The 21,482-nt window shown below is 41.5% G+C and overlaps 1 protein-coding gene across 1 annotated transcript in view; it reads right to left on the bottom strand.

Moving 5' to 3' along the window:
* Positions 1 to 6,645: 6,645 nt before the first annotated feature.
* CEP55 (centrosomal protein 55) overlaps positions 6,646 to 21,482 on the bottom strand; it is a 42,671-nt gene continuing 27,834 nt past the window's right edge. The window contains exons 3-9 of the mRNA XM_035025254.1: positions 20,604 to 20,879; positions 19,442 to 19,510; positions 12,857 to 13,007; positions 11,458 to 11,771; positions 10,069 to 10,140; positions 9,034 to 9,159; positions 6,646 to 7,780 (exon numbers count right to left, since the gene is read on the bottom strand). Coding sequence (XP_034881145.1) covers positions 7,580 to 7,780; positions 9,034 to 9,159; positions 10,069 to 10,140; positions 11,458 to 11,771; positions 12,857 to 13,007; positions 19,442 to 19,510; positions 20,604 to 20,879 — 1,209 coding nt within the window. The 3' untranslated portion in view covers positions 6,646 to 7,579. The remainder of the gene's footprint in view (positions 7,781 to 9,033; positions 9,160 to 10,068; positions 10,141 to 11,457; positions 11,772 to 12,856; positions 13,008 to 19,441; positions 19,511 to 20,603; positions 20,880 to 21,482) is intronic.

The following is a 21,482-nucleotide window of genomic DNA, read 5'->3' as shown; positions in this document are numbered from 1 at the left end:
GATGATCAGATCAGATAATGCACATAAAGTCCTCAGCCCAATATCTGGCACATAGTCCTCATATATTTCAACCATAATGGTGGTGATAATCCCTGCTGATGAAGTGCTTCACTTATCTAGCTTCCTTAATTAAGTTTCTTAAATTGTTTATATCAAACTACCTTATATTTTTAGCCCCCACCTCGACCACCATCCCTGTGACATCTTCTCTGGGCATTCAAGGGATTTTCAACACTTCCCACCTTGGAGTTGTAGTTAGGGTTAAAGTGCCAAGGCTAGACTGAAGGTATTCTAAGTGGGTTTCCAAAAGTCAGTTTCCTTAAAGAAATGTTTTACATTTGTTGAAGTCATTGATCAAATATTTACTTGATTTATGGCTACATTCTTGAAGTCTGCTGTGCAATCTCTTTCACACCCATGTTTGTTTAAGGGCTGAATCATACTTCTCGTTCCTCAGTGATTCTCCTGGAAATTCTAAAGCTTAGGTATTTAGGTATAAGCCGGGTATTTCTTAAAGACAGTCAAATGGTTTATATCATTGTTTCTAAAGACCCTGATGCACTTGTTCTAAAAACATCTATTCAGCACCTACTATGTGCCAGACCCTAGTCTGGGCATGAGCGATGGGAAGGGAAGACAACCCAACCTATGACCTTAAGAAGCTTACAGTTGGTTGGGGGTAGAGTGGATGGAGGGAGAGAGTAACAGGCCAAGTAAAAGATTATCATAATACTGAGAGAAAAAGCAATGAAAGAGAGAGGTCATAAGAATCATGGAAGCCCAAAGAACATTCCCTGTTGTGTCTTTAACCAGACCTCCCGGCCTGGGGAGGGAACAGATGGACATGAAACCTGGTGGCAGATTCCCACCCAGCAGCTGTCCCAAGCCCCTCCTTCTCTGACATCTGGGGTGGCCTTCAGTGGAACGCAGTGTTATGTGTTCTTCACATGGTTTCCTTTGTGGGGCTGATTGTCCTTCCCAGCCACCTTGCAAGAGGTGGGCCACCAGACTGAGTGCAACCAACAGGGATGTGAACAGAGTCTGTCACAGTTTTATGCAATCAAGAGCCAGTGCCCTCACCTTTCTCCCTCTTTCCCTGCTACGGTGACCTTAGTGGTCTCATGGCCCCAGGGGTATAGCTACAAGATAAAGGAGGGCCACCAGCTCACAAAAATTGTGAGGAGAACAAGAAATAAACCTGTATTGTGTTAAGCCACTGAGATTTCTTCAGGGTCTATTTAACAAATACCAAAGCTTAGCCCAACCCATTCTAATACACTACGTAATCCCGTGCTAGTCAATGGGAGGTAGGAAAGTGTCCTGTGCAGTTTCTGGATGAATATTTTCCTTTCTAATACACCTCCTTTTATTGGAAAAAGGGGATAGGCATATAGGAGTACTCATTCATTACCCAGGCTAGCTATCTGCTTCTTGGTTTTTGAAAAAATGACTCATTAGACTGCGGTGTTTGGAACTGCAGTAGCCATTTTGTGAGCATGAGGATGAGACCAAAGGAATTATCAAGATGACAGGCCAGAGCCTTAATATTGTGAAACTGGGATTGTCTGAGTCCATACTTCTTTTTAAACAAACAACAAATGTCCCAATGGTGTCAGCCTTTTGTTAGAAATATCCCCTGCTTTTTGAAAGTTCATGTTACAGCCACTTTGCTTTCACGAAAGACCAGCATTAGTACCTGTTTTTGGTGACTGAAAGAAAGCCATTATAGAGGCAATGCGCCCCCTGGGCAGCGAGAGTGTCACTGCCAAGCTCCTTTCTCTGAAACTACATTCAGCATCTCAGCATCAGCGTGTCAAACTTTTGTGTCTGGGAACAACTGTGCTTTGTCTCAATTTATTTTGTGCACCATTAGCAAGATGTGTCCTAAGGTGTCAGAAACATCTAAGAAAGATTATTTCTTGGGTCTAAGAATGCTCAAAAATTTTTTCCATATAAATTAATGGTAACTGCTTCTTCACTTTACACCATTTTGGCTTAGGAAAGGTTTCATAGGACCGCTCTACTCTTGGATAGTGGGGGAAACCTGTATTTGCATCCAAAAGCATCTGCACTGATGTGAGTGGCAAATGAAGATGAGGAGTTGGTTATAATGGAGGAGTAAAAGGAATGGAGGCTCTGGGGGGAGGGGGTGTGGGTAGGGAATGTCACTTTCTTCATCCCTGTCCACACTAGAATCATTGCTGAAAAAGAAAAATAATCCTGGACAGTATTTCTCCATCTGTGATGTGCTTTCACATACATTTTCTGGCTTTAAGATGATAGAGGAATGGCAGCATTATGTAGGGGGGTAAGAACCCTATTATAGGGTTCAAGTACTGGCCCTGCCACTCTCATTGCTGTGTGACCTTGGACAAGTGACTTAAGCTCCCTAAACCATAGCTTCCCCATCTATATAATGAAGCGATTATAGAAACTCCCACATATATAGTGTTACCGTGAGGACAAAATGACAGGACACATATGAAGTTTTTAACATATTGCTTGGGACACTTAATATGCTTAATACACAGGATTCCAAAATAAATTGGCCTTTGGTTTCGATGACATCCTAGGAAGAGAGCTGGGGCAGGCGCTGAGATTCCTAACGAAGCGTGCAGGAAACTCAGGCTGAGGGGGCTTAAGGACTTGCTCCAAGTCAGAGCCAGATTTTCAATCCAGGTCTGGTGGTTCCCATTTCAGGGCTCTTTCCAGAGTAACACACTTCCTTGACATTGCCAAGGAAGTAAAACAAAATAAAATTTAAATTTTGAGATGCTTCTTTTCTGATCTCCAGTAAACAGAATCATTTCCATAAAACTCACTCTTTCAAGAGAAGGGTATTTTTACTATTGCATATGTGCGAATGTGAGCGATTGTTACATTTATATTGAAAATAATATACTCTGGAAGCTTTTCTTCATTCTCCAGTATCAGCTCCCCCTCTGCTTACTTCCACCTTATAAAAATCAAGTGAAACGCACACCTTCATAGTCTATGCAAGGTGGCATGGCTGCTGTCTGCAGTGGCTGTGAATCAAACCAGCAAAGCTGACCTTTCTCTTCTCCTTCATTAAAACCTCCATTTAGGGACACCTGGGTGGCTCAGTCGGTTAAGCATCTGCCTTCAGCTCGGGTCGTGATCCTGGGGTCCTGGGATCGAGTCCCGCGTCGGGCTCTTTGCTCAGCGGGGAGCCTGTTTCTCCTCTGCCTGCCGCTCCCCCTGCTTGTGCTCTCTCTCTCTCTCTCTCTGATAAATAAATAAATAAAATCTTGAAAATAAATAAAATAAACCTCTATTTTTTATTATCTCCTTTGGTATTTTAGCATTCAAAACAGTCTGCTCTCTGTATCTTTGCGGCTACAAGCTAGTTAGGAGGATACGAAGGAACGCCTTTCACTGCGTCAGGATCTGGATCCACGCTCCTGCCCTTCCTCTACACCCGCACCCTTTGTCATCAGAAAGTGACCCATATAACACAGGCCGTTTAAGAGAACTGTTTAAGTTCTGCTTTAAGTTCTGCTTAATGATTCACTTTGGACATCGGTCCGGGAACAAACACCATTAAAACTTGAATCTTATTTGTTTTCTTAAACCTAGCTCAGTCATCACCTCCTTCAGAAAGCCTCTCCTCGCTCAGTGGTGGGGTGACTGACCTTACTGTGCCGTCACTGATCTGCGTCGATCACCTTGGCTCTGCTAACCGTGGGCCCTACCATACTCTTCTCTCTACCTCTGGTGTCTTGCACGGCACCTCACCCGTTGCAGACGGGCTAAATGTTTCCTGAATCAAATTAGGAGGTCAGTGCCTGGTACGTCCTCTGAAATGAGGATGATTTCTTCAGGAGACTTACCTGTAAATACCTGTTAAATCATTGTAGTGGAAGGTGTGCCAATCCTGGGGTTAAATCAATATACTGAGTCTGGTAGGCAAGAAGGTGAAGGTTATTGTCAGATGCTAACTCATTCTCTAGGGGGCATGCTGTTCTTCCACTGGTTGCTTGGTTTGGAAGATGCAACGTTAATTAGATTCTCTCTGAGCGCTCCTGCCTACTTCTGGACCGCAGGATGCTCTCCAGAGCTGTCTTCTTTGATCCTTTCTTCATCTCTTCTGATTTTATGCAAATTCCTGGCCTTTCACCTTTGTTTGGATGCCACCACTGTGGTCCACTTGCATGTCTTGCTAGTATTTCCCATTTAACTGTCCAAAGCCAGTGTATCATTAGATTCAAGGCAGAGAGCACAGCACAGAGGATAAGGAGAAATAAAGACACCCAGGCCAACAAACCACTGGATTTGCCTTAGGAAGACAGAGCATTGAGGATCTTGGCAAGGGTAATTTCTCTGGAATCATGGCACACGAGCCAAAGTGGTAGGGGCTCTCACGACCACTGCCTTTGAAAGCCTGGGTCTCTGTCGCTTTCTTGCCAACCCACTAAGTCACCCCCCCTCTCTGGGACTCTGTTTCATCAGAAAGTCAAGGTTTGACTAGATGAGCAGTTCTCAGCCTTGAGTGAAACACCAGATTGCCCTGCAGAGCTTGTTGATAATGCACATCCCATGCTCCCCACCCCCAGACATTCTGATTTAGGAGATTTAGGGGACGCCAAGAAATCAACATTTTCAACATGCTCCAAGGGTGGAGGTGATTTTCCAGACCAGAAACTGCTCAAGTAGATGATCTCATAGTTCCCTTCCAGCCGGCAGATTCCCTCCGTTGTCAGGTTTGGGAAGCAGAGGGTAGCAATGACATGCTGGCAGCCAGCCGGTTCTGTTTGGGAAGTGTAGCCACAAAAAGAAAGCCAGATGGCAGGTGGAAGGGACGGGTCAGGGAGGGCCGCATTCACTGTGTCCCTTGGACAGTGCCTGTGTGATTGAGCTGGACTCAGGGGGACCTCAGTCCCAAGAAAGCAGGCAGGACCGAGAGCCGGCCTTAGCTCACTGCTGGCCTCAGGCTGAGCTGGCCTCCGCAGCTGTTGCCCCATTCGGATGCTCTAACAAAAGTTAGAGCTGGGAAGCATGGCCTACGCAGTGTTGTTTTTAATTTTCCAACACTTAAAAAATGGAGGAGGGCGCCTGGGTGGCTCAGTTGGTTAAGCGACTGCCTTCCGCTCAGGTCATGATCCTGGAGTCCCGGGATCGAGTCCCGCATCGGGCTCCCTGCTCGGCAGGGAGTCTGCTTCTCCCTCTGACCCTCCTCCCTCTCATGCTCTCTCTCATTCTCTCTGTCTCAAATAAATAAATAAAATCTTAAAAAAAAAAAATTAAAAAAAATTAAAAATGGAGGATTTCACATTTAAATATTCGAGATTTCTCTTGGAAAATCTGACAGATCGGCTGCACGCGACTCGTGGGCATAGGACCCCGGCTGGGGCCGAGCCGCTGCACCTCCTTTAGGTAAAGGCACCATGTTCCAGCCTCCACGGTGTCCAGCTGGCCGGCGGCCTCCCGCCACCCAGCTCCGGTCCGAGCGAGCCTTTGAGTTGGCTCCCCTGACTCTAAAATGTGCTCTGGGATAAGCAAGGGCAGCAGCAAGCTACGTATTGCGAGAGTGTGACATTGCCTGCCCTCGCGGATTCTGGACTCGCCTCTGGATGGGACATTATTCCCCCCCGCGGAAGAACGCGGTGAGAAACCAGTAGAGTGGACCCGACTGCTGTGCTCAGGGTAAGGCTAAGCTGAGGCTCTGGACCTCTCCCTTCTATGGTTTCTTCTCCGTGAAGGCACACGGGAGAAATCTCTTCACAGCCTCAGCCCCAGGATGGCTGTAGTGGTGTTTCCCTTGAAGGCGAGCTGTATGTGTGAACCATGTGAACGGCGTGCAGGACCGTTTCCCTGTGCTCAGCACCAGGCTCACCTCTCAGAAGCACTCCATGGCCTGCCTTGGGGGGCTACCCTTAGGAGTAACTCCATTTTACTTCTTAGTCTTGTTTTACTCTATTTCCTACTTTTATCTTAGTATAAGGTTTGCATCTTTCGAGAGTAAGACCTTTAGTCTTCATTAGAATAAGGCACTTTCTGTACCCTCCATATACCTTGATTATAGCACCTCCTAAAATGTGTTATACTTATCTGTTAGATATTGGCCTTCTCTACTAGAGGATGAAGATGGGGCTGCATTTCATTATCACTGTGTCACTCATACCTAGCCCAGGGACTTGCACGTAGTTGGCATTTAACAAGTATTTGGAGAATGAGATTAGAGATGTTGGAGAACTAGCATAGCAGGGATGCATGGAAGGATCCAGGTGGAGGAGCGGCTTGATGAGGCAGAACTTCGCAGACCAGAGGGACGGAAGGGATCAATTGGTGTGTTCTGTTGTTGTCCTCTCTGACTTAAGGAACATTCCACTACTCCGGTTATAATATCACCTAAGTATATGAGTTTGGAGAATTCACAAGGGTTTTCTGGCAGGGTAGAGTGAAGACTGGCTTTGGAGCTGACTTAGGAGTTTGAAACCCAAGAATGTGTATGTTTCCTTTTTAAATGATTGTGGGGATTTCGCTTAACCTTTCTGAGCCTCATGTACTTTTTGCTTCCAATGGCTCTTTACCTTATCATTTTACACTGTAAGTGAGTCCTTACATGGGCACACCTCAGGATAGAAATCTGAGAATACCTATCTACGCAGATAGACACTAGACATATTCAAACTTATTAAATAATTTTATTTTTTTCTCCTTTATATTACTAACAGTAGCCCAGTGTTCAGCATTTTAGAAAACCTGAAGAAATAAAAAAATTGGGGGTTTACACACACATGTATAAAAATATATATTCAGATAAGCAAATATCTGCTCATTACACTGCCCAACTTTAAGAGTGCCAAAAATAAATAAATAAAATACCTGCTAATCAAATGAGAGGGCTAGATGGTTTTGCTAAAATTCATTTTAACATCTTTAACTGACCAACATGTGCTAATGAAACTCAAGTTAAAGTTATAGCCGGTTAGTATGAAAGAGAACACTGTGTGGCCACTGAGTATTCCTTAAGCAGAATCTGCTTCGTGCTTAGAACACAGCTCGGTTTCAACAGTAAGCAGCAAAAAAGATCAAGAAAACTTCCAACTTTTCTAAAAACCGCCCTATAAAAGAAAGGGAAAAATATAGAAAGTATTACCACCTTATAACAATGGCCATGAAAATCGGAATTGTAGGTTTACAAAGCTTGGATAACGAAAGCCAACACAGTAAGATCCTTGGTTAGTTAACTTTGATTTTTAAAAATCTACAAAACGTAAAATATTTGCTTGCTGGTACAACAGATTTAACCCACGAGCAATCACCTGAACTATCTTTTCCTCATCAAGTATTTTAACAGTGCAAAATGTCAGCTGTCTCAGCTCACACATTCGATCACTGAAGCCTGAAGATGAACCATCTCAGGGAGGTATCGCTGCTGCCAAGGAAAATGCAAAGCAGCCCCCAAAATATAATGATTCACTCCTATGCCAGAGTCTCAAAGGGAGAGAGGCAGTTTCTTATAGAAGAGGTGAAATAAGTAATTCAAAATGTCCACAAGCTGACATAAGATACAGTACTGAACCTTTTGACACAAAAACAAAGAATAATTATATTGCTATTTGGAACAGTATTCAACGTGGACGAGGAGATCCCGGTGTTCGGTGGCTGGATACTGTATATTGCACTTGGGACACTCCACCAGGCTTTCATTTAGTACAGCAGTGGGACTTTTTGGTGATGCAACTTTTACTCTGTTTTCAGACTCTCCTTGGAAAGTGACTAGTGGCTCTGTGAAGGCAAGCTCACGAAGCTGCTTCTGAAAAATAAATGTATAGGAGGTGGTTATAAATTACCCAAGAAGTACTAGGATTGGGTGTCTACATGGATAGATTTTATTAAAATACTTAGAACCAAACGTAAAGGTAGACCTATGTACAAGGCTGACAAAATTTGTTAGTTTTGTAAAAAAAGGGGCAAGTTCAGCAATAAAAAAAAATAACAGAATTAAGAGGAGCAAAAAATTTTAGCAGATCAAACAGGTTACACACAGAAATGATGAAAATATTGTATAATATCTTAATGACTTTCCTTTTTCATTTTTTTTTCCTGAGGAACTTAGAATATGTCAATAAAGCTTAAAAATAAATATTTTAGAGCATACTCTAAAGATGATAGACAGCAGGGACACAAAGAAAAGTACAGAAAAATTATGGATTCTTTTGTATACCCTCTAGTTTCCTATACTTTGAAAAAGAGTAACAGAAATGAAAATTTCAATTTCAAAATATTATAAATGGTCAAAATCAATGATGTACTAAAGAACAGAGTCAAAATATATTTTGTCTTTTATTCATAAAGAAGCTACAAATGACTTTTTTAACAACTGTTTTTTTTTCCTCTTTCAAAACAGGAATTCTATTTGTAACATTTCACCATCTGCAAATATTCTGCAGTACTAGGATCATGTATAAGATATGTGCTAATGCGACACACACACACACACACACACACACACGGATCCCAAGGGGTTTGGCCCAAAGGCTTATTAGTAAGATGAAAGTAGTAAGTCAAAAATCCTCATAGAAAAAATCCTATTTAAAAGGTTTATGTTTTAAAAGATTATGTGTTTAGCTCAATATGCCTAAAACAGTGTCTTAACAGGAACAATCCATTATGACTAAAAATGGCATTTCTTTCTTTCTTTTTAAATAGAAAAACATAGCTTCAGTTCAGGATTTACAACTGCACTCCCTACCCGCCCCCCCCCCCGCCCCCAGGGCAGGCCCTGTGTCGTGCCTCTAGAATCCCCATGCTGGGGCAGGAAGAGACGATCCCAGGTACCTCTAAGGCTGGCATGATGCAGAGGCACATAATGTCCCTCTTTCCAGTGCTCTGAACTGATGCTCAAAAGGCAGCTGCTTCAGATGAAGCAGGGGTTCGGCCTGATTTGAGAAACAGCCATTCTTAAGCTGTATCCTCCTAGTTTGGGAACTGATTTGATAAATCAATGGGAAAATGGCAGCAAGAGAAAGAAGAAAATAAGTTTTCGTTTAACCATTCCAGACTCACCAAGGATTCCAACTGTGTTATTTGATTTCTTGCTTTTCGGAGCTCCTTAAGAATTACATGCAGTTGGTGCCGCATATTTTGACGGTCAAGTTTTTCATTTTCAAAGTCTAATGTACATGCATGCATCTGGAACAAATGCCCAGGACAAGACAATTACGGGTTAATATATCCTGTCCCGTTCTCTTGACTAGATGCTTGAACGTTTTTATTAGCACAAGAAGCAAACATTTGTGCCTTCACAGCCAGAATTCATCTGAGTACAATGAGATGTTGATAAATGAAGAAGCTACAGTTGAGACTTTGGTTTGTCTGAGGAGCAAAGCCAATGCTTGAAGTATAGGTGAGTGAGGAGGCGCTTAGGAAGTTGCTGGTTGGAATTTCTCCTCCCCATCCCCCTCTTTGTGGGGAAGGGGAAGAAGGGAAAGAGATGGCTGTTCCCTGGTTTGGAATACACTGAAAACCTCTGGTTTCTATTCTGAGAATAAATGGTATCTCTCTGAGTTCTACTTGAAGTTATAAGGTAGCCCTCTGGGGGAGATCCTGCTAGGCTAGAGTAGGGACTACAGAAGCCATGCGGGGAAGAATAAAATTTGCTAAGGCCAACTATACCCTATCAAAACAATTGCCATCCCAGCTCAGAGAATCTGGCTTAGCTTAAAGATAGGAATATATGACTATCAGACAGAGAGTCACTTAATTTTTTGTTTTTGTTAAAGTTTGTTAAAAAACATCTTTCAGGGGCACCTGGCTAGCTCAGTTGGTTAAACGTCCAACTCTTGACTTTGGCTCAGGTCATGATCTCAGGTTTGTGAGATTCAGCCCCACATGGCGCATGGTCATGGAGCCTGCTTAAGATTCTCTCTCTCCCTCTCCCTTTGCCCCTACCCCCGATCCCCTGGCTCAATTGGTTCCACTCTAAAAAAAAAAAAAAATTTCATGATTTTCAAATGGTTCTTCACAGAATAGTGTAAACATGAGGAAACATTCCATTTCCTAACAAGTTCAGTGGAATATAGCAGCAACCCCAATAAGTACCTGTTGTTCCAGCAGAGCCACCCTTGTTTGTTCCTCTTGATGCTTTAGCAGAGACGTGTAAAGAAACTGGACCTGTCAGATGTAAACAGAGCCAACACTGTCATATCCGATCTTTTATTGCGTGAGCTGGGACGCAGGAGAGGCTCACAAATCTCACATCCCTATCTGGGACCACACCTGCTCGTTGGGCTGAGTCACTGCAGCAGCTTGTTTAATGGCTATCTATTCAAGCCGCTGGGCAGTCCCACCCTGGCTGAGTGTTCCCTGGGGCACAGACTGCACTTCGATGAACAGCACCCAACTCTGCAATGCACATACCCAGTTCCCTGGGAGTTCTGACATCCACTAATATTTCTGAGTAGGATAACAAAGCTGGCAGTGCCTTGCCGTCCTTGCCCGCAGAGGTGGAATAAAACTCCCAACCATTTCTGCTTCATCTTTTGTAAATATCACTGTTCGCGCTTATAGGCAGAAGCCAGGGTGGTAAAGACTAAGAAGGCAAATGTTATAGACTGTTTTTTAAACCCTCTCTCAACTTTTGGATGATGTTTAAAAATTACTTCCTATTTTAATAGTAGCAATGACTGACATCTACCCAGCCCTTGACTTTACAAAGCACTTTCACATTCTCCCAGTTGACCTTCACAAAAGCCCCAGGAAGCAAAAAGAGATTGTGGTTACTAATTTGACACATCAGTGACCTACAAGTTAGAGAAGGTAGCTGATTTTCCTAAGGCCACACATCCTGAACTACACACCAGGTATGGACCCCAAATAATGTTTTTTCCAATATTCCATGCTGCCCAGAAAGATTTAAATTAACGGTTTCTGCTGAGGTAGTATGCAATTCTAATCATCCTAACTTAGTAACTCCACCGTCACTGACACAGACAGCCTGCAGAAGGTGGTGAGTATAATGAGAACACGGAAGGTACTGCGTGAATTCACATGAGCACACTATCATCATGATCAAGGTGCCAGCCTGGGAGCCAGCACTGATTCCCCTCTTTGTGTCATACCTTCTGGCTTCTCACACACACCTGCCTCCTTCTCACGGAAAGCCTGCGTGTACATGAGCTTCTCCACGGGAGGGAATTCCCAGTCGCTCACCTCACTGGTTCCTTCTTGCCAAAAGGCCTTTGTCCAAGTACCATCCCTGGCCCCCAATTTCTCCATGTCGTGCTGCCCTGCTTTATTTTCTTGAATTTACTTGGTTATTTAGGTACTTGCTTATGGTCTGTTTCCATTCTAAAGAAGAATCCCATGGCAGGGCAGGAACTGGTTTTGTTCCTTGCTGGTTCCCTAGTAGTTAAAATAGCCCCTGACACTGCTAAGGACCATGACAATTTCGAATTCGGAATCATGGAAACTCTTACTGGTTAGGCTCACCTGAGATAAGAGCTCTTCAGATCTCTTCTTCTCTTCTTCAAGTTTTTCCCTAGCAATATCATTCTCTTCCTTGAGCCTTTGTATTTTCTCTGTTTTATGCCTATCGTCTTCCAGATGTTGTACATCTGCCTTTCTTTGGGAACACAACAGTTGATTTAAATCTTGAACTTCTTTTTGGGTTTCTTCATATTTTCTTCGAAATTCACTAAGTTCAAAACTCAACTGAGTTATGGTCTGTCGTTCAACCTCAAGATCTTTTTTTGCATTCGCCAAAAGATGGTTGTAATATTTTTGCTTTTCTTCTTGAAGATAACCTATGACAAACACATCAGGGCACAACACACTTTACATAATAATATTCCTGAGAAGCTAAAACTAAACACATTTCTATAAATAAGATCTTACAAAATGAAGAGTCAAGAGATAGAGTTGATATTTGATGGAACAAGAAAAAGGAGTTCAGGTACATTATTTGAAGTTAAACTAATAAATAGAAGAACTGGAAATAGTAATATAGCTATTCAATGGGAAGGGAAGGGAAGGTAACTAATGTCTAAAGAAGATAAATAAAAAATGGAGACATAAGCTCATTATTTATATATATAATTACCAAAATTAAAAAAAAATGTTAAAAGCAGCTGCCCTGATGGGAGGGGGAAAGAGAGATTGGGAAAGGAGGGGCAGGCCCTTTTATACTACTATTAAATTACTTTAACAAGAGCTTATATTACTTTGATAAAACACATACACACACACAGAGAACACTATTGCCAAAGAAAGAAATTAGACTTAGCCCACCACTAAAATCTTTAACGCGTAATATTCTTATAAAGGCATTACAGTAAAGTAATGTTGTCCCCAATTCTTTTTATATTTTCTTTTTTAGCATTAGCTTCATTTTAAATATTCAAACGTGAAGCTCCAAGATTATGAGCCTTGCCTGCCTTTCTCAAAATTAAAAGCTTCAGTCCTGTTAGGGCTGTCAGTCTTTTAAAAAGTGCTTTGCATGGGGGGTTTCTCTTCTTTTCTTAGCTCATCACCTAGAACTGCTGAACCTATTTCCCCATCTGAAAGGAAACAGGGTAAAAAGATAATCAGTGACGAGGCCAACTCTAAGAGCAATGAAGTTAGAGAAGATCTTTGAAGGTGGGGAAGGACATGCACGAAGGAGAAAATTTAATGTGCCTTCAGAACTGCCAGAGATCCGTTACCCTGTGCCTCTATCCGTTTTCAGAAAACAATGAGAAGACAGACTTGCTAACATGGTCTTTCTTACTTCAGTTATAAGACTTGCTTAATTCACTTTCTAACACATTTATAAAAATCTAAATTTGATAAATCTCTCCTTTTGGAAAATGTCAGGCAGGCCTACCCCAAAAGAACATTTTTATACCAGTACCTTCTGATTCAGCCTTTTTTGTCTGCTGTGGGAGTGAATGAGCAGCTGTTTCTGATTTCTGTTCCAACTCGAAGATCTTGGCTAAAAGTCCTTTTACATAGGCCTCCCGCTGCTGATCATACACAAGCCACTGCTGATTTTTCTCCAGAGCCTTAAAACGAAAATGAAAGCAAATCATTAATAAAATAAAAAACTAAAATCTTAAAATGGATAAGGGAGCTCCAGTGATGCAGCCTTTCCCAGTACAAAGAAATTCTCGTGGGTCATATAGAACTGTAAACCACCACTGCACGGCTCACAACTCACCCGGAGATCCTTTCTGACTTCAGGCTCCTTCAGAGCACCTGACACTATGGTTTGCGTCTGTCCATGTCACACTCCGTAAACTAGAACGCCTCTGTGGCAGAGCTGGATGTGCCCTGCTCCAAACAGAGATTTCCACCCAACACACAACTCTGCTCAGGAGCTCCCCACGCAGACAGTATCTCCAGCAATCGCATACTACCTTCCCCCCGGCCCCCTACCTTAGTTTGTTACTGAAAGTGGGGCACAGATTCAGGTTAAAAGCTAGCAAAAAAGACAACTGTCTGGTGGTGCTGGGGAGAAAAGCCTAGAAATTCTTATACAGCATCACCTTGGCAATGAGATTATAACTCTTCTCTCCTTTCTAACCTGGAAGTTCAGTCTAAGGAGATGGGACTGTCCCTTTCTCGCTCTTTGTTCTTGATAGGCTGGGGAAGTAAGTCTCAATGACCATTTGGGTAGAGAGGCCATGTACATCTAAACCTGATGTCACACGTGGAAAAGGTTATGGACGAAGCATCCTAGAAGGAGGCCCACATAGTGACATGAACACCCCTTCACGATAGCCAAGCTCATTTGTAGGGGAGCTCATTTGAGTCCTTGGCCCCGGCACCCATGCTATGACCTGTCTGCCTCCACGGGAATGCCTAGTTGAGCAATGACTCACTGCTGGATCTCGATAAATCCTGTTTGGCAGGAGATTTCCCCATTATGAGAGTAAGGGGAGACACAGGCTATCACCAAAAGCTTCCAGTTAATTAATACAATGACCACTCTATTTTGGAGGGAAAAATAACTACTCTTAATAATTTCAGTTCAACCTCTCCCTTGTTCCCCCAAAGTGCGACATCGTTTTAATTATATTAGTAACAGAATTTTTGAAAGCTTCATGACAGCACTTGCTAAAACTGAAGCTATGTTCCCTTAGGCTAACATTCAAATGGTCTGCAGTCTGTCCCTTCCCATCTCTTCAGGTGACAGCCTGGCCATTTCTGGCCTCCACTGCCACCTTGCTGTCCACACAACTATACACACCCTCTGTGCCCAGAATGCCCTACAACTCCTCCCTATACCATCTGCCCACTTAAATCCCACCTCTTCATCAAGTTCCAATGCATCCAAGCTTGTCTTTCAAGCCTCCTCACCCTAAGTGCCCTCACCAAGCTCCCTCTCCTTTGTAAGCCAACAGGGATTTTAATGTCCATTCAATCTATTTGGCATCTTACACTCATGACCTTGATTGTGTTCTGATGATAGTTCTTATATGAACTAGATCACGAGCCCCTGGACAGCTGGGCCCAGGCTTGTTTAGATTTTGTATGGTTCCATTCATGTGTTCGATGTTTCCATAGCAAGTAGCTGCTTGATAAACATGAACGATGGTGACGACACAGAGCGGAGAAAGCATGGTTGCCAGAATCAGCAAGCACCCACGCAGGTCTTTAGCCACAAACTGAAGTTTGAGAGTATTTGGGAAGGGAGGAAATGGCATGAAAGAATCTAGAAGTTCCTTATACACAGTAGAACAATCCATTTAGAATGATTCAAAAAGAAGCAAACACTCTCAAAAAGCTATCACTCATGACCTAAGGAATATATGAAAATGAATTTCAAACCCCTTTGTAACAGAACTATCACAGCTATTTCTATGATTTTCACAAGTGCATAATATGTACCCTTGTGTCATAATTCATCCCAGACCTGTTGGAATCTATTATCATCAATGGTTGAAGAGGCAGCCAGGACGTATAATTTCATATCCTTTGGGGGTGGCCAAAAAAAAAAAAGGATGGTACAAACATAAAGTTCTTGACAAAAAGTTGCCTGGTCAAAGCGGACTGAAGTAAAACATACATACTGGAATATATTTTCAAAAGTGCTCAATTCTTTTTGAATCACCCTGCATTTGTTGTAAATATACTGAAAAAGGAGAGGCTCCCCTCCCCACAGGCTGGCATCTCATCGTAGGGGTGAGATGGGAAAAGTGGTAAGGAACATACTAGACATTTTCGGTTCTATATCAAGGCATCTTCTTTCAGGGTAAGAATTTCTATCCATTAAAGATCTAAACGGCTGAGCTTTAAATCTGAAAAGATCTGTCTATACAAAAGCTCTTAAGTCTAGAGAGTTCCTCTAACCTTTGGTAGGCTCTTTCCATGAGCATCGTACAAACTCATGAGCATCTAGGCATGGGGCTTAAAGAATTTTCCGTGGCTGTTTTCTGTAGAACTAAGAAATGGATTAGAGAGACAGAGGCAGCCTCTGGAATCAAAGACTTAGTCCAGGGCCCTCTAGTCACTTAGCCACACACTTTTCTCTCTGCACCCGTCAGGCAGTTATAACATGAGTTCTCCTCGCAGAGCTTAAGCATTCATTTGTAAAGTGGAGATAATGTACATCTGCTCTGTATTATATACTCAAATTCAGTTGCCAAAAGAGGTAGTGTTGTAGGACTCAAAGAGCATGCACATATCTAAATATGCGTTGTGATATGTGTTAGATGCTAAAGATATCGAATTTTATATCGAATTTTAAATTTGTCCATCTTTAAGAAAAAATTCAATATAAATAATTCAAGTCAACACTGGATGGTAATGAAATTTTCTTCTTTTAAATGAACCTGTCCATACTACTTAAGTATGAAAAACCGAACTGTGGGATGGGTGAGGATTTGAGGGGCAATATTCTGAAAGGCCAGGTGATGGCGATGTTACTTCAGTAAAGTAGTCAACATTTCTTTCCTCCAGGCCTCTTCTGACTTCTGCATTTGCTTTCTTCTCTAAATAGTATCAATAATAAATGGATTTGATGGCCATCAATAATGCTGATTATTAGTTTTGCATCTTTAGAGTCATCATTGTATTATCTCTTGCAGCTTTGTGTCCTTTACACATCTGTTAAGCATGCATTTAACATTTCCACTCAAGTTATTGATAAAAATATGGAACAGAAGTGGGCAAAGGTGAAGTCCTATGAAATGCCACTAAAGCTCTTCCTCCTGGCTTCACAGGGATCCATTTTCTGTTTCTTGGGCAAAAACTGTAATACAGGTTAGAATGTTAGCCTATACTGGAGGAATAAAAAATGTAGGTCAATTGACGAAACTGGAATATGGATGGTAGATTACATAGAAGTATAGCGTCCATGTTAAATTTATTAGAGTTGCTATCTGGGGGCACCCGGGTGGCTCAGTCGGTTAAGCGTCTGCCTTCGGCTCAGGTCGTGATCTCAGGATCAAGCCCCCTGTCAGGTTCCCTCCCCTGTGCTTCTCCCTCTGCTCCTACCCCCAATCATGCTCTCTCTCCTCCCCTCTCTTTCAAATAATTAAATAAAATCTTTTAAAAAAATAAAGTTGCTATCTGTACTGTAGTCATGTAAGAGAACATCTCATTCTGAGGAATATATACTGAAGTATATAGGTTTAAGGGGTCGTAATATATGCAACTCACTCTCAAATGGTTCAGAAAAAAAAATATTATGTGTGTGTGAGGGGCAGGGTAGGGACTGAAAGAGAGGTGTGAAATGGAGCAAAATGTTAACAATGTTTGAATTTTAGTAAAGAGTATATGGGTGCTCTATGTACCATTTTCATTCTTATAACTTTTCTGTAAATTTGATTTTTTTCCAAATAAAAAATTAATAATTATTTATCTGCCCTAAATTCTATTTTAAAAATTAGATTTTTAAAATTAAGAGCAGGAAATGCCTATTTCAACTGCCTCTTAGCCTATCTGGTTTGCAAGTTAATGACACTGTACAGTGTTTACAGTACGAACTCCATGTAATTATTTCAAAATGTCAGCCAGACCTAAATGGTAGCTAAGGAATGATACAGCTAGGCCTTAAGAAAGGTAAACATGGGTTTTTAGGGATTATTTTAGCAGAGCAAATACTGATTCTTAAAACAGGTGGGCAAAGTGCTCCAGGAAGCTTTGTGGGAGCTTGGAGGAAGGGTGAGGGACTGGAACTGCTAAGCTCTCAAAGCAGGATAATGCGGCAGCGCCTGTGCTCAGAGGAGTGACAGGTTGCTTTCCCTGCTCCCTAGTCTCCTCCCGGGCTCACAGACAACCAGAGCTAAACCATCCCCTGCTCCTCAAATATGTAAGTGAATGCAGCAGCAGCAGGGAGCTTATTGGAAATGCAGAATCTCAGGCCCTATCCCAACCAACGAAATCAGAATCTGCATTTGATGAAGATCCCCTAGGCTCATATGCATGTGAGAGTCAGGGAGGCCTTGTTCAGTCTAGACCATTTGAAGGTGAGCTGGGTTAAATTTTACTCCACTTATCTAAAAGCCTTTCTAGGGGCGCCTGGGTGGCTCAGTCGTTAAGCGTCTGCCTTCGGCTCAGGTCATGATCCCAGCGTCCTGGGATCGAGCCCCGCATCGGGCTCCCTACTCCGCGGGAAGCCTGCTTCTCCCTCTCCCAATCCCCCTGCTTGTGTTCTCTCTCTTGCTGTGTCTCTCTCTGTCAAATAAATAAATAAAATTTAAAAAAAAATAAAATAAAATAAAAGCCTTTCTAAAGTAAACAGAGCAGAGGAGCACAATGTGATCCTTAAGTAAGCCTGGAAGATAAAACAGAACAAAAAGATTGGGTACACATGGATAACATTTCCAAGTTACCTTCATACAAAGAATTGTCATTATCTAAAAATAACTTTAACTGATATTTGAAGCAGTTGATGCTGAGAAGCCTAAAAATTATATATATAGCATATATTTTCAGGTACTAATAAAATTCAGATGTTCTAGACACTGGGCATATAGCAGTGAAAAAAAAACCCACAGAAATCCTTCCCTCATTAAACATATACCAATGTAAGACTCATGTAACAAAGTAAATGAGCAAAATATATTGTAAGTTTAACAGTAATATGTGATGAGGGGAAAAGTTACAAAAGCAGGAAAAGGTAATAGGAATTGTCTGGGAGCTATAATTTTAGAAAAGGTGGCTAGGTAACACTCTGGCCCTGGCCCCACTACCCCCACCCCTTCCACCCAAGAGAGTGACAACTGAATATTATACGACGAAGTAAGGAAGCAGGTCATGAAGATATCTGGGGGGAACAGGGTACCAGCAGAGGGAACAGAAAGAAAAGGCAGTGTATTGAAGGAATAGCTAGAAAGCCAGCACGGCTGGAGTAAATAAGGGGGAAAGCAGGTGTGTAGATAAATTATTCATAGCTACGTGCATCTGGTAGGTACTGATACAGAATGATAAAGGTCAGTGTAACATACAACACAAAGAACTTATTTTGAAAGATCTTTAAAAATTATGTTTCTTCTTTATCTTAGTTACCTATAGGTGAAAAGCCTACTGCAGTACATCACGATACAGACACTCAACGGATTTAAATTCTTTTGAAGATCAAATAGACCTCTAGGTACACTGGCTAGATGAAATAAAACAGGAATCTTAAGAGCAACTTAGAGCAGGGTAGAACCAGTAATATTTCTGGAATCAAAATACCTATCCACTGGCCTAATAATTAACTCAAGAATTTTATACTTTGTGTATCTGATATTAAAACTTGAAAAAATATACCGTGAATAATAGTCCTATGTCCTCAATTTATTCAATTCTCAATGAAACACATCAATCTATTTAAGACATAAGTTTGAAATAATATAGCCTTACCAAATATCTAGAATAGCCTCATAACAGATTCTATAGAAAAGAAGTACTGAGTATACAAAGAATGTGTTTCCTTTTCAAACTATGAAAGCATAGCCTGGTTCCAAAGGAAGAATTTCAAATGAATGAGTACATCTTGCATGGATAAACAAAAAGAGAAGAAATTATAAATTACACCATAATAATATAATAATTGGGCAAATTAGATTTAGGTGAAGAAGGAACGTTATTGAGCTATTTGGATGATTTCTAGGGCTTTCTCACCTAATGAGACCAGGACTAGAGGAACTGGCCCTCTTGAATGTCTAGAAAGAGACTTATAGGTAGTAACCTAGGGAGATGATCTCAAACCATTCAGTTCTCCATCTCCTCAACAGACTGTTTTCAAGTCACAGCATCAACTCTATCAATTTCCATGAAATTTAAGAATGAATGAATTAATCCTCTCTTCCCATAACATAATAAAAGGAAAATGAGGGGCACCTGGGTGGCTCAGGTAATGATTGCAGGGTCATGAAATCAAGCCCCACATCGAGCTCCATGCTGAGTGTGGAGTCTGCTTGTCCTTCTCCCTCTGTTCCTCCTCGTGCTCTCACTCTCTCAAATAAATAAAATCTTTAAAAAAATAAAAAGAAAATGAACTTACATCTTTCAGCTGTATTTCCATTTCATGAATATTATTCATTGATGAGTTGAAGCAGCTTGTAGCCACTGTCTAAAATAAACCAATATTAGTTAATACCGTAAATTTAACAAGAGAAGTTTCCTCATTATATCTAGCTCTATAATAACAGAGTATACTTCACAAAGAAATCTTGTAGATGCTGATGACCCATCATGCCAGGTGATGGGTACCAGAGGAGAATGAAGATCTCCTGGAAACTCCTTCAGCAGATTGGAAGCCCTGAGATTTCATACCTAATTTGAGGTTCTCTGGATCATTAGAATACCTCAGTGCATAAGAATTGCCCAGTGATTTTCACCAAAATGAGACAAAACAAAACAGTCAGGCCATTTAAGTGAAATCTGGAAAATATTAAATTGTCAAACAAAAGATAAAAGTTGTTTTCTAGAATTATATTTGTATTAAGAGTATTAATTAGTATTAGTTCATACAGATTATATAGAACTCAAAACATAATTTCTCTCTCTCTCTTTTTTTTTTTTGATTTTCACATAGAGGAAAGAAAGAGAGGTTGGATGGTTGGATGGTTAGGTATCCAGACTAATCAACAAAATTCATAACAAGCTATATTTCGGTCTTCTAACAGCTTTAAGGAAACAGACTTGTGTGAACATTGGCAACAAATCACAAAATATTTTTCTCCAAAGGTACTCTAGATGCTCACCTCGTAGCCCTTTCTCCCTCTTGATTTAGTCCTCTTGGTAAAAACTAGGGCAGAGGCAGTTCACCAAACTTCCCCTTCCATTTCCCCTGGGCACGCTGTGGATGGTATTTCCCAGCCTTCCCTGCTAAGGTTAGTGAGACCATGAGACTGAATTCTGTCCAATGGAATATGGGTAGAAGTAAAATATGCCAATGCCAGGCCTGGCCCCCAGACCCTCCCCTCATGCTCCACACACTCCCTCTAGCTTACAGCTGTACACGGAGGATCTGGTGCAAGGACAAGGGAGCCACTAAAAGGGAGGAACCTGGATCTGAGTGACTCTGCAGAGCAAAGCCTCCCACGTGCACTAGACTGTGACATGAGGGAAAAATGAACATTTGTTGTGTAAGACCATGAGATTCGGAGGTTGTTTCTTACAGCAAAAGGAAAAAAATCTGGGTTTAAAAAAATGATGAGTACCTGGGATAAGCGAAGTGTACTGGCTTTGCTTTCAAGTTCAGCAAGTCTTGCAGTTGTAGCAGACAACTGTTTTTTCAATACATCTGTCTCTTCAGACAAGGATTTCAACAGCTGTTCCCTCCTTTCGCCTTCCTTTGTTTTCTCCTCCAGCTGTTCAAGCAATGCAGTATTGCTGTACTTGGCTTTCAGCTGCTCTCGGAGTCGCTGTATTTCTTTGTCTTTCTCTGTGAGGTGATAAGCATTCTTTTCCCTCTCAGCTTCCAGGACTCGAATTTTCTAGATATAAACTAAGAAAAATCTTAGAACAAAGCCAGGTCAAACATGAAAATAAACAACATACAACAAGTATTTATGAAGGGTTTATTATACATCAAGTCAGCATTATACTAAACACCAGGGCCAAAAAGAAAATGAAGCCAAGGTCCTACGCTCAGAGACCTCATTGAGAGGTAAACCAATACATTAATGCAATATGCTAAGGGATATCTGAAATAAATGGGAGACAGACACAGAAAGGAGAAACCAACTCTGTCAAGAGTGGTAAGAGAAAGCTAAAGAAAAGCTGGCTCTCACATGAGTATCTGATAATCATCCTTCCATCATACCAGTTTTAATCATCTTAAAGGCTAAAAGTAGTCCTACAAGAGATACATGCTCATTAATGAACTTGAAGCAATAAACTTAAAAAGAACAGAATGTTACAGCTGGATAAAAATGCCTTCATTAACTTGTTTTGTTAATAAATGATTTGGTATCAAATGTAAAAGATGATCTTCAAAGGAGTGTTCACATTTTCAAGGATTTAAAACATACAGAAGGCATGCTTGTTAAGCTGCTGCTGACATAAAGGAGAAAGCACCTCTGGAGAGCCAATAAAAA

The sequence above is a fragment of the Mirounga leonina genome, unplaced genomic scaffold (assembly GCF_011800145.1).
Source record: "Mirounga leonina isolate KUSES-001 unplaced genomic scaffold, KU_Mleo_1.0 Mir_114, whole genome shotgun sequence".
Lineage (NCBI taxonomy): Eukaryota > Metazoa > Chordata > Mammalia > Carnivora > Phocidae > Mirounga > Mirounga leonina.
Note: the sequence above shows the minus strand (reverse complement) of the source record. Positions and strands in the feature narration are given on the sequence as shown.